The sequence below is a fragment of the Sciurus vulgaris genome, assembly GCF_902686455.1.
Source record: "Sciurus vulgaris genome assembly, chromosome: 19".
Classification (NCBI taxonomy): domain Eukaryota; kingdom Metazoa; phylum Chordata; class Mammalia; order Rodentia; family Sciuridae; genus Sciurus; species Sciurus vulgaris.
This window is the reverse complement of record NC_136480.1, coordinates 23,190,936-23,208,251: the sequence shown is the minus strand read 5'-3', so window position 1 is coordinate 23,208,251 and position 17,316 is coordinate 23,190,936. Positions and strand designations below refer to the sequence as shown.

Here is a 17,316-nt window from a genome sequence, read left to right as displayed (position 1 = left end):
CCCTTCCAGCCCCTCTGGTGCCACTGCAGGCTCCAGACCTCTCTGAAGCCCCACTGCTTGCACTTCGCAGGTTCCCGCCGGGGAGGTGCCTGGCGTCTCTGAGACCTAGCCTCCCGTCTCCTCCCCCTGGCTTCTTTTGCAAACCGGCTGCCATCTCATTATTTCGTCTCTCTGAGCTGAGGCCCCTCGCCGCCGCTCAGCAGGGCTCAGAGGCGTGTGCTGCCGCCGCAAGGCTGGGGGCGTGGAGGCTGGCATTTCCCTTTTGAAAGCGATAAGAGGGGGAGGTGGTGGCTTCCCGGACGGGCTTCCAGCAGCCCTGGCTTTCCTGTGTGGGAATGGAGGCAGAGGAAAGCACAGCTGAGCGGCTCTGCCCCTTCCTGTGGAACCTGTTCCTGCGCAGAGCAGAGTGAGCCACTGCCGAAGCCGCCGCGGGGCCGGCCGGGGTGGCTTCTGCCCCGTCCCAAGCAGCAGCAGCACTGCCCGGCCGTGTCCCCGGAGTCCGGGGCACCCGTTCCAGGAGAGCTTGTCTTCTGGGGGATCTGCAGGGAGCCCTGCGCCGCCCGCCCCGCGGGAGGGAGTGGACTGGGGAGTGTCACGCCCGAGCTGCTGATGTCAGTGGTGAGAGGTGGGAGGCCAGGCTTGTGAAACCCAGTCACACCTGGGTCTCAGGCAGCCGGCTTCAGAACCGTGAGCCACCGGCGGGAGGGGACCGAGGGGACGCCGCTCTTCCGGGGCACTTCTCTCCCACTTTCGGGACTTCTGGATCTAAAGAAAGGGAAGCTGGTGCGTAGCTCTGCCTCTTCAGGCAGGGAGCGCGGTAGTGGCTGAGGGCAGAGGGCGTGCAAATGGGGCCCAGCCCTCCCGCCCGGGCGGCCCCCGCAGCTCGGCTGCCCCTTCTCTGGCTCGCGGGTTTGTGAGGAGCCTGGGTCTCTGCGGGAGTGCGGCCCGGGTGCTTACCATGTGGACAGCTGGGATGTTCTTTAAGAGGCTTTGACACAGTGTCAGAGCGCAGCCCGAGCCGAGCTGGGACAGGACGGAGGGGAATGGCTGTGGAGCTCTTGCCTGTCCTGGGCAGCGGGGCGGGAGGAGGACTCTCACTGGAGTCCGAGACGAGAGGCTGGGGACGCGCAGGCTAGTGCACGGCCTCCATGGAAGGAAGGGCTTGGGACCAGCCCAGAAACCCAGCGGGGCAGGCTCTGTTCTGCCGTGGCCTGCCCTGGCTGGGTGACCTGGAGTTCCTGGGCACGTTTCTGTTAAAGTTTTCCTTGCCCTGCCAACCGGCAAATCCGTGCGTCCAGCCCCGGAGCGCCAGCAGTGGGAAGCAGGTGGGAAGCCAATGCCACACAGGAGGCTCGCCCAGCACCCAGGGGCGGCGGACGGCCACCCCGCCCCTCCCTGCCTGGTGCCCTTCATGGCCCTGGAGGACTGACTGGGGGAGAGGCTGCCGCGGGCACTCGCGTGCGGGGTTCTCTTTACTTTCACTGCGTGTGCAGCTGGGATTTAACTGTGGTCTTCCTGAAACAGCCCTGTGAGTGTCTTTCCACTAACACGGAGAGCACTGGCGGCTGCTTACTGGAATCCGTGCAGGCTTCCTCGCCAGGAAGCTGAGTCAGAGGAAGGACAGTAGGATGCTCCCCACGGCCGCTTGGTTTTACGGTTCAGGGAACATTTACTGGAGAGGTGAAGTTGAGTAGGGACCATAAAGTGGTTTCAGGTACCAGCGGCTTTGTGAGAAGATGAGTCACGTGCTTAGACACCTTATCAGTGCCCCTTCGGGGGACTGTAAGATCATTTGATGACCAAGCTGACCTAGAAGCTCAGTAAAAGTAAAAATAACTAAAGCTGTGTGGTTGCTCTGTGTTCTTGATTTTTTTAGTTGTTCCAATGGAAGCAGCTGGAGAACTTGTATTTCCGTGAGAAGAAGTTTGCTGTGGAGGTTCATGATCCACGAAGGTAAGGCCAGGACGTGCTTCTGTGGTCCTGGCGATCTTGCAAACAGGGCCGCTGTGGACGCCTGGACCCAGGTGAATACAGCCTTCACGCTGGTCCACGCGGCCTCGGAGTGCCCGTGACGGTCAGGAGCTGCCGGCTCTCCCGGGGCCGCTGGCCGGCTAGCGCGGTCTGCAGTGTGGGTCTGGTACCTCCACGTCCTCACCAGCACCTGTTCCGTCTGTGTGTGTGCACGTGGGCGTGCGAGCTGCAGCCTTCCTGGAGGTGTGCAGTGGTTGTCTCCTGCGGTTTTGATCTGCATTTGCCTCAGGACTAATGACACCCAAGCCTCTCCTGCGTAACTACTTTAGAGATCAGGTCCTTTGCTCGTTTTGAGTTTTGGCATTTACGGTCATTAAGAAAAAAAAGCAGTGGTCAAGTTATGCACCTGAAAGGATGTAGGTTCTGCACGCTTCTAGAGAACTCTTGGTCAGTCCTCAGGGGTGGCTTTTGAGTGCCCAGATGACAGTGCTGGATGCTGGGGGTCAGAGGGACAGGAGGAAGCAGCTGTGACAAAGAGGAGATAAGCCACGGTCCTACAGAGAACGCGGCCCCCTGGCACCGCCTGCCTCCTTCCATCCTTCCCCCTCCCGCCCAGCTGCCCTGCTCTCTGCTCCCGGCTCTCCTACCCCTTCCTTTCCTCTGCTGTGCACACGGCACTGAGCCAGCCTTGCACTTGCAGACCCTCTGCCGCTTCCATGATTTCATACTCGGGCACCATCAGTTGCCGAACCACCTCCATCCAAGCTGCTCTTTCTCCACCTTGAGATGGGTGCTTCCCACACGTGTGGGTCGCTATGTCTTTAAACCACCTTTAAAACCAGACCAGGTGCTTGCACACCTGTGATCCCAGCTATTCTCGAGGCTGAAGCAGGAGGATAGCAACTTCAAGGCCAGCCTCGGCAACTTAGTGAGACCCTATCTCAAAAAAAAAAAAAAAAAAAAAAAATCACTTTTATTCTGTACCATTTGAGATGGCCACACGTCTTTATGGTTTCTCATTTGACTCGTTCCTTATGCACTTTTGAAGGTGTGCACAGCGTTTCCTATGCAGGAAGATGTTACCTGGTCCCAGTAGTTTTGTCCTGAGAGGAGAAAGTCTGAAGCTTGGCCCCATCGGCCTGGGTGTGCACCAGGGCAGCTGAGGGGAGGGCGTTTGTTCTGGGCACACTTGGCGTGGTGCTGGCCCAGAGGCGAATAACTCGAGTGCTTTCTTTAATCCTCCAGGATTTCGGTGTCTAGAAGGACCTTTGGGCAGAGCGGCCTCTTTGTGCAAACCTGGTATGCAAACTCCTCTCTCATCAAGTCCATCTGGGTCATGGCCATTAGTCAGCATCAGTTCTACCTGGACCGCAAGCAGAGCAAAGTGAGTGGTGAGCGGTGGTTCTCTGGGGACGACCCCGTCCATCTTGCTGTGTTTCAGAAAGGAAGCTTTCTCAGAAAACCTGCCAACACATGTGTCCCTCTTCTTCTGATTGGCTTTTTGGTTTTTTTTGTTTGTTTGTTTGTTTTGTTTTTTCACTTGTATTTATTTATTCATTTTCATTAACTTTTTTTTTGACAGTGATAAATATTTGTTTGAAATTCTTTTCATACATGTCTATAGGGTAATAATGTCTGTCTCACAATCTCCTGTCCTCCCCCCCCCACCTGCCCCACCCCTCCCTCACTCTCCTCTGCACCAAGTTCCTTCATGCTTCCCCCTACCCCACCCCCCACAGTGGATCAGCATCCGCTTATCAGGGAAAACATTCGGCCTTTGGTTTTTTGGGATTGGCTTATTTCACTTAGCATGATCTTCTCCAGCTCCATCCATTTCCTCACTCCTGTTTTAGCCTGTAATATGTCACTTAAAAGGTGGGAGATGCATGTATATATAGATACACAGAATTCTGCTTTTAAAGTGGTAAGCTCGGCACCGATGCCTGTGTGTAAGCATTGGTGAGGTCGCTTGCGACGTTTTAAAGTTAGTAGCTAAACCATGCCTTCGGCATCCGCTTATTTATTAAAACATTGTTATTGTGTGGTCACTTAGTCATTTTTTTTTTTCATAGAAACAATGCTCTCATTCATATCAAGGGAGTTTTTAAAATAAATACATCGATCCCACACTTAGCGAATCACGGTGTCTCATGGGGACAAACGCAAAGCTCCCCAGGGAGACTGCTTCCAGAATGACTTCAAAATCAGTCATCCTAGGCATTCTGACATTATGTAAGAAATTAACAAACGGTTGCATTTAATGAAAAACCTCCTTTCCTAGATTAGAAAGAATGAGGATTTTTGTCCACCAACAGTTTTTTAATTTGTTTTTCGTCTTAGGTATTTGCTGCTGCCTCATTTGTAAAGAATATGTAACATTTTTAGAGCAGCTTTAAAAAATGGGTTCGTTTCTATTGCTTTTGCTTTTTTTCCTTATTCCTTTTCTTGCCTCTAATAAGCAATCACCTTTTCTGGAAGGAAGGTGAAGTTCATGTCACTTCTGGCAAATAGTGTCTACCACTCCTGATGTGTTGGCCATTTGGGTTCTGGACCAGTAACTGTTTTCTCCTTTCCTCTTATTGCCTCTTTATTCCTTTCACTGGATGCATGCTGAATTTTCCAGATTGATTTTCTGTGTCAGTCATTTTAGTGACCACAATTAATTGCATTATTCTGCCTTTGTGTTGTATACCTTGTAGGCAAAAATTCCTTCAGCCAGGAGTTTAGACGATATTGCAATGGATTTGACAGAGACTGGAACACGAAGGGTATCCAAGCTGGTGACCCTGGAGGCAAAGGGTCAGTTCATCATGGCCAGCAATGGCAGCCTAATATCCTCAGGTAAGATTTGGGATCAGAAAACGCACAAACCACCTTTATTCTTTGAAACTTTTTTTTTGGGGGGGGAGGGGTGATTATGAACCATTTTTAAGTGTATGTTTTAACCTATTATCATGGAAACAAAGCATATCTGAACCGACCGTGTGTTAACAGTTTTGAATGTAATTTTACAACTGATTTTTAGAAGAGTATAAACAAAGTTAAATTATAAATAGGCTGTGTAAGTAAGATTAGGTGCAAAGAAATGCATTACCCAGGAGCGGCGTGAAAGGACATTTTCTTCCCATAAATTTCATCACCTTCTTCCTATGTAGTTTTCTATAAAGAACATTGACTAGTTCTTCTATAATATAAAATGCTGGGGGCTGGGGAGATAGCTCAGTCGGTAGAGTACCTGGGTTCGATCCCCAGCACCCAAAAAAAAAAAAAAAAAAAAAAAAAATATATATATATATATATATATATATATATATATATATATATATATATATAAAATGCTGTGCAAACACCACCACAGGCAAAGCATAACGGCTGCCCCAGGCCCCCCGTCAGTGGAGAGCCTGGGATCTCCTAGCACTAAGGATGCGGGATGCTTTTCCCACATAAATCCCATCGTGACTTCGAATCCAAAGCACAGGCTTCCAGGGCAGAGAGCGATCCTCGGGTCTGCCTGCTGGCTTCCGGAGGCACCTGGGAAGTGTCCCTGCAGGAACGCCCTCCCCAGCTCTGCCTAGGAGAGGACTCTGGGCGTGTCCAAAGCCTGAAGCTTCAGAATGCCTGAGCCGACCTGCGCCGGCTCTGAACCAGAGGGTTGGTGAAATGCTCTCCCCTTTCCTCTTTGGCTATCTGAACAAGGAGGAAAGGCGTAAGCCCCCCTTGCTTGCGAGCCCTTTGCCCCTCAGGAGGGAGGTAACGTGCCTCCCTCGCTGCCCCCTCCGCCCAGGTTCTCAAGACTCAGAAGCCAGTGAGGAGCAGAAGCGGGAGAAGATCCTGGAGCTCAAGAAGAAGGAGAAGCTGCTGCAGGAGAAGCTCCTGAAGAAGGTCGAGGAGCTGAGGAAGATCTGCCTGCGTGAGGCCGTGAGTGCCCACTCTGGGGCTCTGGGCTGCGGTGGCGCCTGAGGCTTCTGCCCTGGCCAGCTCGAACCCTGTGCTGTTTTACAGGAGCTCACGGGCAAAGTGCCCAAGGAGTACCCCCTGAACGTAGGCGAGAAGCCTCCCCAGGTCCGGAGGCGTGTGGGCACCGCCTTCAAGCTGGACGACAACTTGCTGCCCAGTGAGGAGGTAGGAGCCGCACGCAGCCAGCGTCAGAGGGAGGGTGGGCCGGAGAGGAGGCGCCGCGGTTCCTTCCCCTGGACTAGCATGTGTGAGGCACTGGCTTCCATTGTCAGCACTGCATATGAATAAATAAAGGTCCAGTGACAACTAAATATTTTTAAGAAATAAATTGAGAAATAGTTTTATAAAAATTTAGAATCATTCTGTTGCTTAAAACTAAGCTTTGGCAAATAGTTTAATCTCTCTAAAGTCTCGTTTCTCAGGACTCAGTCTCTTCATTTATAAAATGGAAATAATGATGGCTCTTCCCTCTGAGGGATGCAGCGAGCATTAAATGAGATAATACATGCACAGCACTCGGTATCATTAAGTTAAAAGATGCTGTTAGTTACTAGAGTGCAAGTCATCAACCAATATGCCCCTACCCATCTTTCTTGTAGAAATTGAACCATCCTAGCTTTAGACACCAGTGGCTGTTTCTGTTAATAATAGGGGTGAGCTTTGCTATTATTCAGTGCTTGCCTAGGCACATACTTTATCTCATTTACTCTTCACATTTTTACAAGGTGGATGCAATCTTCCTTTTATAAATTACAAAAACTGAAGCATTAAAAAATGAAATATTCAGGTCATGCAACCAGGAATCAAACCCAAATTTGGCTCTTAAGCTTTGCACAAAGTTCACATGCCTCTTTACAACAGGGAGAGGTTGAGCTAATGGGAAGTTCAAGTTAAGATGGGGATCTCTTGTCTTCTCAGAGGGTATTCCAGGGTGTCCAGGAACCAAAACTTCAAAAAGACTTTATTCCCAGAAATCAGGTGATTCAAGAATGCACAAGAGGGCTGGGGATCTAGCTCAGTGGGTAGAGTGCTTGCCTTGCATGAACAAGACCCTGGGTTCAAACCCCAGCACCGCCAAAAAAGAATGCACAAGAAATTTTATTTGTTATTCCATGCCAGAGAGAGTGAGGGTGTGTGTTTGTGAAGACTGAAGTGTTGTTGTCTTAATACAGGATCCAGCTTTGCAAGACCTGGAGAGCAACTTCCTGATACAGCAAAAGCTGGTCGAAGCTGCAAAGAAACTTGCCAACGAGCCAGACCTGTGTAAGACGGTGAAGAAAAAACGAAAACAAGACTACACAGACGCAGTGAGAAAGCTTCAGGAGATCGAAAATGCCATCAACGAGTACCGGATCAGATGTGGAAAGAAGCCCAGCCAGAAAGCCACAGTCATGATCGCAGGTCAGTGAGAAGTAGGGTTTTCTGAGTCCCACGGTCAGTCGGCACGATGGTATGTGGTATTTCTACACCTCTTCATTCGCTAAGAGAGTGGAGAAAGGAAAGGGTCTAAAGCATGGGTCTTAGGAATCTCAGTATCAGAGTGTGTAAACTTGATGCGCGGTAACTTGCTCGGGTGACATACTATCGTATGACTCCAGTTTTCAGGATGAAAGAGCTTTTGCGACAGGATTGGTTCATTATGAGACACTTTCACCTTTAACTGGGCTAAGGTCATCGTCAAAAGGCCTTTGGCAACAGGGCCTTCAGAGAGTGGGCCCTCACCCCGCAGCTTCTGGAACGTTTTCAGGGCCACAGACCCCGTCTCTGGAGGGGCCCTCCCCTCCGTGCATGTGGCTGGAGAAGAGCGCTCCGTGCATGTGGCCCTTTGCGGAGGCTGTTTGGTGACGGGGTCCCACGGGGACAGAGTGCAGAAAGGAGAAAGGCAGGCGCGTGACCACTGTGGGGTCCCCTTTAGGCAAGCATGCCCACGAACCCGGCTTGGGAGAGAGTTCAAAGCCCTCATCGCCGTGGGATTTCAATTACAATATCCTGGCGATTTCCAGCTTCTCAACATCGTGCCTCTGCGACTCTCAGAACAAAAGCCGACCGAGAAATCCCACTGAGGTCGATTTCAAGGCCAAACTGGCCTTCGCTGTGTGTTCAGGGGTCTTCAGTCTTGACGACTGAAACCTGATTGTTTCCCTTCGACGTCAAGAACGCTTCTTCCCCTTCACATTTGAAAGTCTGAAGTGGCGGTGGTGTGTGACCTCGATGGTGGGCTCCCATCAGAATTGGCAGCATTTTCCTTTTTACGGAGACAGAACAGACCTGAGGAAGCACAGAGACTGGGCTGAGAATGCGCTGGTGCTTAGGGCCTGTGACTCAGGCTGCAGTGGCCGGGCTTCTGGAGAGGGCACGTGCAGGCGCCCGCACAAGTGTCGGGCGGCTACAGCTGGGAATGTCGGCCGGCTCGGCTGGGAATGTGCAGTGGGGTCGGCCCTGGCAGCTGGCACATGCTGGCCCACAGAGATGGGCGCTTGGCAGGCACTTAGCTTTCATGCCATTTGTTGTAGCCCATTCATCCCCAGACCACAGGGTCCAAGTGTCCTCCGCAAACGGGACCCATGTTTGGGCACAGGTGGTGCCAGTGGCAAGGCCTCCATTGGGTAGGTTTTTTTAGGTGTGCCCAACAGCTGACCATACTGGCACCTCACCGTCAGGTTCCACTGAGTGGTCAGTGGAGAGAGTCCGCCTTAGAATCAGCCATCCCTCCCTCATGTCCCTGAAGCTACATTAAGGTGGAGCATCTGCCTGGAACCTTTTAGCCAAAGCACCCGAGACTGAGTGTAGAAGGATTCACAGAAGTATATCAACATATTTGGGCTGTCTCTCTTCATCAAACACAGCCTTTCACATTTGAGCCAGACATGGTGGCACATGCCTGTAACCCCAGTGACTCAGGAGGCCGAGGTAGGAGGATTGCAAGTTTGAGACCAGCCTCAGCCACTTAGCGAGACCCTGTCTCAAAATAAAAATGGCTGGGGGATGTGGCTCGGTGGTAATGTGCCCCTGGGTTAAACCCCCAGTAGCAAAGAAAAAAAAAAAAACAAAAAACAAAACTGAAAGATCTGATACATCACCACTACCACGAGCATTTTGATCATCACTTGTAACCAGAACGCGGAGTGTGGGTGATGAACTAAGAAGCATCCCTAACGCTCTCTCAGACACTCTGTGCCAGGAGCTGGGCGGAGCTCTCACTCCGGCATGCCACTGCGGGTCCCACCTGACACAGCGCCATTATCCCGGTTTCAGGCCTGAGCAGGACGATGCTTGAGGGTCTAGATGATCTGCCTCCAGTCTCACTGCAAAGAGTGGCAGAAACCGGGTTTTAAACCCAGATCTGGCTGATTCGGCGCTCTTCAACCAGGGGTGCTTTTCCTCCAGAAACGTTTGACACTGTCCTCAGACACTCTCGGTTGTCACAGTCGAGGGTGGGGTCTGCTGCAGGGGGCGGAGGCTGGAGCCTGCAGTGTGCAGGGATCCCCAGCGGAGTGTCCAGCCCAAAGCCAGCAGCGTGACCATCAGATCCCCACTCTGCTGGAAGAGCTCCCCGCCACTGCGTGAGCAAGAGGCCTTTCTGTTCTGTGAGGGCCCCAGACCAAGTTCTACTGCAGAGCATCCTAAAGCCAGGCTCCACTGCAGCTCACAGACAGCGAGGCCTGTGACGGACAGCGAGGCCTGTGACGGACAGGGAGCACAGCTACTGACAGCGAGTGCTCGGGTGGTGGGACATGTTCGGGAACATGCAAATCCCATGCCACTTCATGGCAGGACTTGAGCATCCTTGGGTTCGGGGGCCCTTGGGGGCCCAGGAACCAGTCTCCCACGGGTATGGCGGGACAGCTCCCATCCCTCGTCATGTCTGTCCGACACGTAGATGTTTCCCTCTTCAGTGGTAAACAAGCCGATTCTTATAACAGTTCAGTATTCCTAACGCCATTTCATTAGTCACACGGGTCTAAAGGAGAATAAGACACAGGCCATCGGAGATGGCTCTGTGGAACCCGCCCTGGCTGTAACGCCCGGGATCCTAACGGCCGACGTCTCTGTTCACAGATGACATCATCCCCTCAGAGAGCAGCTCCTTGTCGGACACCCCCACCTACGACGATCGTAAGTGGCTCTTCCTGCTTGTTTTTAAAATAGTGCATATTCTGAAATCTCAAGATGATTTTTTAATTTAAGGAAAGCCTGCTCGGTCTTATTTGGGGAGAACCATAATACACTAACTCATTCATGCAGGGCAGTTGGGAGAGGAGGCACAGGATTACTAATCTACTCCAGTTAAATCGGCACAAGTCGGTCTCACGATGATTTGAGGCCCTGGGGAATATTTTTTAACTCCTCATTTTAAAGTAACCGTAGACTCGCAGAGAACTGAATAAGGCGAGTTCCTCACCTCGGTTCTCCCGCTGAGGATATTCTCTTTTCCTTTCTGTTTTGAACTGGGGTTGCTTAACTGCTGAGCCACCTCCCAGAGCTTTTTACTTTTTACTTTGAGACAGAGTCTCCCTGAGTTGCTCAGGGCCTCGTTAAGTTACTGAGGCTGGCTTTGAACATGCAATCCTCCTGCCTCAGCCTCTGGAGTCCCTGGGATTACAGATGTGCCGTGCCGCACCCACTGGGGACAGTTCCTGTATCTCCAGTCCAACCCCAAGGCAAGGAGTTGGAGAAGCCTCCATCACCTCTGCTTTCCAGGGGAGCGGAGCTCCTTGTCTTTTCCTTATACAGCAGTTGCGGGTCACCCTGTCATTCCTGCAGGGCCCACATCATGCCCACCTGTGTGGCTCACCTGTGTGGTTTCCTGGTGGAATGGGCTCTCGCGATGAGGGGGCGTCACCCTGTAAACCCCTGTGCATGGCTGTGCCGGCCGGCTGGCCGACACCAGGCACCTTCCCACCCGCTACTGTGTCCGCCCCTAAAGCTCCACCATTCCACATCTCTTCCTTGAGCTGAGGGTTGGGCGTCAGCGGCAGCCCTAAGAGGTCGCGATGCCTGCGCAGCGCTGTGCACTTTGGCCACAGAGGCCTCAGAGCTTTGAAGGGACAGAAGGAGCAGCGGGTTCTGCCTGGCCTTGGGCGCGCAGGACTGGCTTTACTAGACGTTTTAGAAGAGAGCATATGGCGAGACCATGCAAGTTGCTTCGGGCCCACGCGGGGTGCTCAGTGATTCCTTGCTCCCAGGGAATGAGATTCAGACGATTTGTTTCTGAAGAGTCGTCTCGTCCAGAGACACCCTCTCTGGAAGCCCCCTTGTGAATCGCCCTCAGTTCTCTTGCCACTGGCAGGGTGAGCTCGCTGGTCTGTTTGCCTCCTGCTTATTCATTCTTTCACTTACCTGTTTTAGCCAATGATGCCTTCACTCTTTCTGGGCAGCGACCAAGTTCAGTACCTCACTCTCCAAGAATTCTTCCCCCCAAGTCTCTCGGTGTCGAGCGAATCCACTTCAGGAAGTCGTCCCTCGGCGAGCAGTTCGTGGACGCCAGGCAGTCCAGGTGAGTGGCCCCTGCCTGTCTGCACAGTGGTGCCAGGTTTGCTTGTCGTCATCGATCCCTCCAAAAGGGACTCTCTTGTAGAACTGAGGCACGGAAACTAACCCAGAGATTGATTGTTGGTAGCACGTAGAAGTGTTTTCAAGAGATCTTTTGAAAAGCATTTAGCTCTTCGTTTAAAGTCTGTTTGATTTATATTAAGTTATGGGGACATTAATTATCATCTGCATTTGGGTATCGTATCGTTTACTTTTGTGTTACTACAGCAAAATACCCAAATTAAGCAACTTATAAGGAGGAAAGGTCTGTTTGGGCTGCAGTTTCAGAGGTCTTAGTCCATCGTGTGTTGGCTGTGTTGCCTCTGGGCCTGTGGTGAGGCAGAACATCACAGTGCCAGCGTGTGGCCGCGCAGAGCTGCTCCTCTCACCGGGACCAGAAAGCAAAGAGAAAGAGGGGTGCAGAGTCCACTGTCCCTTCAAGGGCACACGCCCAGTGACCCAGCTTCTTCCACCAGGCGCCCTCCTGTCATCTCCAGGCTTCCCAGTGGCACCCAGCTGGGACCAAACCAAGCCTGCAACTCAGGGTCCTCTGAGGGACATTCCAGACCCAAGGCAGAGCGGGTACAGCGTCCCAAGTCCAGTTTCGTAAGCCATGCTCGGGAGAGCTGTCAGTAAACACTGCTCTGCAAACCAGTGGCCAGACCGGCTTCTGACCCTGAAAGTAAACTCGGGCTTGAACTCACCGTTCGGCCTAAAGAATATCCCTTTTTTCTCAAATGTCTCAGGTAGAAGTCATAGAGCCATGAGACCAGGATTTTAAAAAGTGATAAATCAGTGTGGTTCCTGGAATTTGGCCGCATGGATCAATACTTTTTGTTTTGTTTTGTTTGTTTTTAATTAAGACCAGGAGTGTATCTCAGTGGTAGGGTGCTCCTGGGTTCAATCCCCCATGCTACAGGGAAGGAAGGAAGGTGGGAAGGAAGCGAGGGAGGGAGGGAAGGAGGGGAGGGAGGGAGGAAGGGAAGGAAGGAAGGAGGGAAGGAGGGAGGGAGGGAAGGAAGGAAGGAGGGAAGGAGGGAGGGAGGGAAGGAGAGAGGAAGGAGGGAGGGAGGGAGGAAAGAAGGAAGGAGTGAGGAGGGAGGGAGGGAAGGAAGGGAGGGAGGGAAGGTGGGAAGGAAGGAGTGAGGGAGGGAGGGAGGGAAGGAAGGTGGGAAGGTAGGAAAGAAGGAGGGAGGGAGGGAAAGAAGGAGGGAGGGAAGGTGGGAAGGTAGGAAAGAAGGAGGGAGGGAGGGAAGGTGGGAAGGTAGGAAAGAAGGAGGGAGGGAGGGAGGGAAGGTGGGAAGGAAGGAGTGAGGGAGGGAGGGAAGGAAGGGAGGGAGGGAAGGTGGGAAGGAAGGAAAGAAGGAGGGAGGGAGGGAGGGAAAGAAGGGAGGGAGGGAAGGTGGGAAGGAAGGAGGGAGGGAGGAAGGTGGGAAGGTAGGAAAGAAGGAGGGAGGGAGGGAAGGAAGGTGGGAAGGTAGGAAAGAAGGAGGGAGGGAGGGAAAGAAGGAGGGAGGGAAGGTGGGAAGGTAGGAAAGAAGGAGGGAGGGAGGGAAGGTGGGAAGGTAGGAAAGAAGGAGGGAGGGAGGGAGGGAAGGTGGGAAGGAAGGAGTGAGGGAGGGAGGGAAGGAAGGGAGGGAGGGAAGGTGGGAAGGAAGGAAAGAAGGAGGGAGGGAGGGAGGGAAGGAAGGTGGGAAGGTAGGAAAGAAGGAGGGAGGGAGGGAAGGTGGGAAGGTAGGAAAGAAGGAGGGAGGGAGGGAGGGAGGGAAGGAAGGGAGGGAGGGAAGGTGGGAAGGAAGGAGGGAGGGAGGAAGGTGGGAAGGTAGGAAAGAAGGAGGGAGGGAGGGAAGGAAGGTGGGAAGGTAGGAAAGAAGGAGGGAGGGAAGGTGGGAAGGTAGGAAAGAAGGAGGGAGGGAGGGAGGGAAGGAAGGGAGGGAGGGAAGGTGGGAAGGAAGGAGGGAGGGAGGAAGGTGGGAAGGAAGGAGGGAGGGAGGGAGGGAAGGCAGGAAGGGAACATAGTACGATATCATTTTTGTCGTTAAAAAGCACAGATGCGTCTTTATATATCCTTAGGAAAAAACGTGAAATCATTTAGTGCTGTATTGCATGCTGCGCTGAGGTATCAGATTATGGACATCTAAATTTCTCTTTTTAATCTGTACTCTTGAACTTTTCTATAATGAATGTAGCTTACTTTGATAATAAGAAAGATTTTATTCAGGGAGTTTTTTGGGGCGAGGGAACCAGAGGTGCTGGAGGCTGAACCCAGACCCTCACTCTACCTCTGAGCTTCCCCTCCCCCTCGGAAAGCGTTCTTGTTTTTCGGCAGCCTCAGGGGTTGAGCCCAGGACCTGGCACATACCAAGCAAATGCTCTACCACTGAGCTATGTCCCAGCCTCTCATATTTTATTTTGAGACAGGGGCTCTCTCAATAGTCCAGGCTGGCTTTGAACTTGTAATCCTCCTGTCTCAGCCTCTGGGCCACTGTTACCCAGCTTGAAAGTTATTTTTTTTTTCTTTCTTTCTTTCTTTTTTTTTTTTTTTTTTTTTTTTTTTTTGCAGTACTGGGGATCAAACTCAGGGCCTTGTGCTTGCAAGGCAAGCACTCTACCAGCTGAGCTATCTCCCCAGCCCGAAAGTTATTTTTAATTTCAAAAACTTAACCTCAAGGTATGTCCTCGCTGGGCTCTAAAGTGAACAAAGTGATTCACAGACATGGCTGCCTACTCCAGGGGCCAGTGTACAACAGCCTATGGGCAATCTGTCTTGCAACCTGTTTTTGGGTTGCCCGTGATCTAAGACTGGGTTTTATGATTTTAAGTAACTGGGGAAAGGGAATCACACATTCATGTTGGTGACATGCGGAAATTACATGAAGCTGATATGTCAGCGTCCATGAGTAAAATGGTATTGGAATAAAGTTTTATTTGAACATATACCTGGCCATATTATCTCTGGCTGCTTTTGTACAGGGGTAAATAGTTTCTTTGGGACCATCTGGGCCTCACAGTCAAGAGTACGTGCTGTGAGCTGGCCTGGCCCTTACTCTGGTTGCTCTCAGCCTGTGTAACCTGGGATGAGATCCCGGGAATGGCCAACCTCTGAGCCATGCCTACAGCACTCTGACTTTGGGACACGGTCTTGCTAAGTTGCCCAGGCCGGCTGGAACTTGCAATCTCCTATTCCTGACCCAGAAGCATGTGCTTCCTCTGCAACCATCTGGGCCCACCAGGATGCTGGCCCGTAGCCCACCTTTCCGCCAGCTTCCAGGAGGGGTCCTTTCAGTTCCGTAGGGTGCAGAGACTCACTGTTTCTCGAATTCCTTTCTAATCGTCACAGAGAAATGCTGTCAACACAGAGCAGCCCCTACAAGACTCTGGAGAGGCGGCCCGCGGGGGGACGCAGCATGCCCACCACGCCGGTCCTCACCCGCAACGCCTACAGCAGCAGCCACCTGGAGTGAGTGTCCCCCTCCTGCTGGTGGCGCCGTGCCCTTCTGCCTGCCCTGGGTTGTGTTTTGATCATTCTAAAGGACTTCCTGCAGGAGGCCTGTGTCAGTCTTCCACACTTTCTGCTGACCTACAGTTTCCAATATGTCAGCAAAGAAAATGCACCCGATTTGTCCGGAACATATTGGATTCTTGGTACTTTAATTTCCCCACCAGATATTAGCATTCATTTTTCAATGGTGAGGATACAGATAACAATAATGGCCGAGTTTGGAAGTGTTTGCCGGGTGCCCTACTGAATGTTTTATAGGTTGATACTATTGTATTATCTAGTCTCCTCCACGAGCCTATTGTGGAGGGGATATTAGATCCTGCTTTCATCTCGTTTTACAAAGACAGAAGCTGAGCAGAGAGGTGAAAGGTCATGTCCAACCTTGTGCTGCCGGGAGGGCAGCTCAGATGTCCGCCTCCGGGGCCCTGCTCCACAGCACGTGTCCCCATGCTGGTCTGACTTACCCTGATGTCCTACAGGAAGGGAGCCCTCCACAGACACGTCCAGGGGGTCTTCTGGCTTGGAAGCTCGTTTCCTCCCCTGGAGGGGGTGGGCTTGCACGACTGGCCTCCCCTCTTCTCCTTTGGTGGAGGCAGTGCACTGGGTGTGGCCGGTGGGCTAGGCACACAGGTAGATCCTGCCATGCGGTCAGCCAGGGGCCTCAAACCCCCTGCCACCCGGAGCGGGCGTCCCCCGCACCGTCGCCTCTCCGTCCGCGGGTCCTGCCTTCCTGCTGGTCTCCTACACATCTGCCGCTTTCTCTCCCAGACCACAGGCTTCATCTCAGCACTGCCGCCAGCGCAGCGGGAGCCTTGAGTCGCGGTCCCACCTCCTGTCCGAGATGGACGACGACAAGCCATTCCTCTCCCTCTCCAAATCCCAAAGAAGCAGCAGCACCGAGATCCTGGACGACGGGTCTTCCCACACCAGCCAGTCCAGCTCCGAGTACTACTGCGGGCCACCCGCCGGCCCCTGCTACGCCACGCAGACCCTGGACACCCGCGCCCGGGGCCGGAGAAGGTCCAAGAGACAGAACGTGGGCACGTCCAGCTCGGGAAGCATGCCCAACCTGGCTCAGAAGGACAGCTCGCGAAACGGCGTGCCCTGCAGGGGCCCCGAGCCGCCCGCGTCCAGCTACTACATCGCAGCCTCCACGCCCTACGCCGAGGGTGACCTGTACTACGGCGGGGGCTGCATCTTCGAGAGCGACACGGAGGGACAGTACAGTGTCAACCCCTCCTACCGACCTTCCACCCACTACGCATACGAGCGCCAAAGGGACTACTGCAGGTCCTTCCACGAGGACGAGGTGGACCGCGTGCCCCCCAACCCTTACGCCACCCTCCGGCTGCCCAGGAAGGCCACCGTGAAGTCTGAGCACATCACCAAGAACATCCACAAGGCCTTGGTGGCCGAGCACCTGCGCGGCTGGTACCAGCGCGCCTCCGGGCAGAAGGACCCTGGGCACAGCCCGCAGGCCAGCTTTGACTTGGACAGGGGGTCGCCACGATGCCTGGGGTTCACGGGGCTGCAGGTGCCCCGCTCCCCAAGCAGTCGCGCGTCCTCCTACTCCTCAGGTAAGAGCTGGGCAGAGCCCGCGCCCGCCACCCTGAACCACCCTCTCCGGGCCGGGAAACCCACCACCCAGGGCCCTAAGGTGGTGTCGATTCCCTGCAAGCACAGTAAGAGCTGCCCACTCGGACCGTCCCCTCCCGAGTCTCCTGAGGCGGCCTGCAGGCTCTGTAGACATCTGCCCATGGCCTGCCCACGCCAGCCGCAGTGGAGACTCGCGGGCACGTCCCTTCTACTTCCTTCATTGATAACCACATCTTTCAGTGCATTGGGGCACTGAGGTTGGGCATTTGAAAGGGTCAGAGTGAACATTTCAGGCAAACAGAAAACGTTAGGAGTTCAAGTCCATCCCCGTTCACCACTAAGATCTGGTGGAGAGTGGAGGAAAGCTGCAGAGGCTGGACCTCCTCACCTGCCACATATCTGATCCACTTCAGGGTTGACTTAAGGGCTTCTGGGGGCTGCCTTTATTAGAGGAGGGTTCCCTGCAGACCCTGGCTGCATCCTCTGCTGACGTTGGTGAGCGACCCACTGCAGAGGCCGTCTAAGGAGAAGGGTGTCCTGAGACTCATGACTTCAGGCCCCTCAGCATGCTCAGGGCTCCTGGCCTAGGGGAGCTCAGTCAGCTCAGCAGAATGTGTGAGAATTAAGCATGTTTAAAACTCTAAGGAACGAATGAATTCTCTACCTGAAAACCCACGGTCATGAGTCCTGCCCTTTCCCTTACAATGACACCTGTGTGAGTCACAGTGTGGGGATTCCTGAATCACGGGCCAGTCGGT

At 53.2% G+C, this 17,316-nt stretch overlaps 1 protein-coding gene across 3 annotated transcripts in view; it reads left to right on the top strand.

Annotated features, from left to right (window-relative positions):
* LOC306650399 (FERM domain-containing protein 4B) overlaps window positions 1–17,316 on the top strand; it is a gene marked incomplete at its 5' end in the record, with an annotated part of 188,852 nt that overhangs the window by 160,050 nt on the left and 11,486 nt on the right. For all 3 annotated transcript variants that reach the window (XM_079122420.1, XM_079122422.1, XM_079122421.1), the window contains 10 exons: window positions 1,877–1,953; window positions 3,217–3,355; window positions 4,671–4,812; window positions 5,756–5,889; window positions 5,974–6,093; window positions 7,101–7,329; window positions 9,988–10,044; window positions 11,278–11,425; window positions 14,801–14,920; window positions 15,731–16,539. In XM_079122420.1, the coding sequence (XP_078978546.1) occupies window positions 1,877–1,953; window positions 3,217–3,355; window positions 4,671–4,812; window positions 5,756–5,889; window positions 5,974–6,093; window positions 7,101–7,329; window positions 9,988–10,044; window positions 11,278–11,425; window positions 14,801–14,920; window positions 15,731–16,539 (1,975 nt within the window). The remainder of the gene's footprint in view (window positions 1–1,876; window positions 1,954–3,216; window positions 3,356–4,670; window positions 4,813–5,755; window positions 5,890–5,973; window positions 6,094–7,100; window positions 7,330–9,987; window positions 10,045–11,277; window positions 11,426–14,800; window positions 14,921–15,730; window positions 16,540–17,316) is intronic.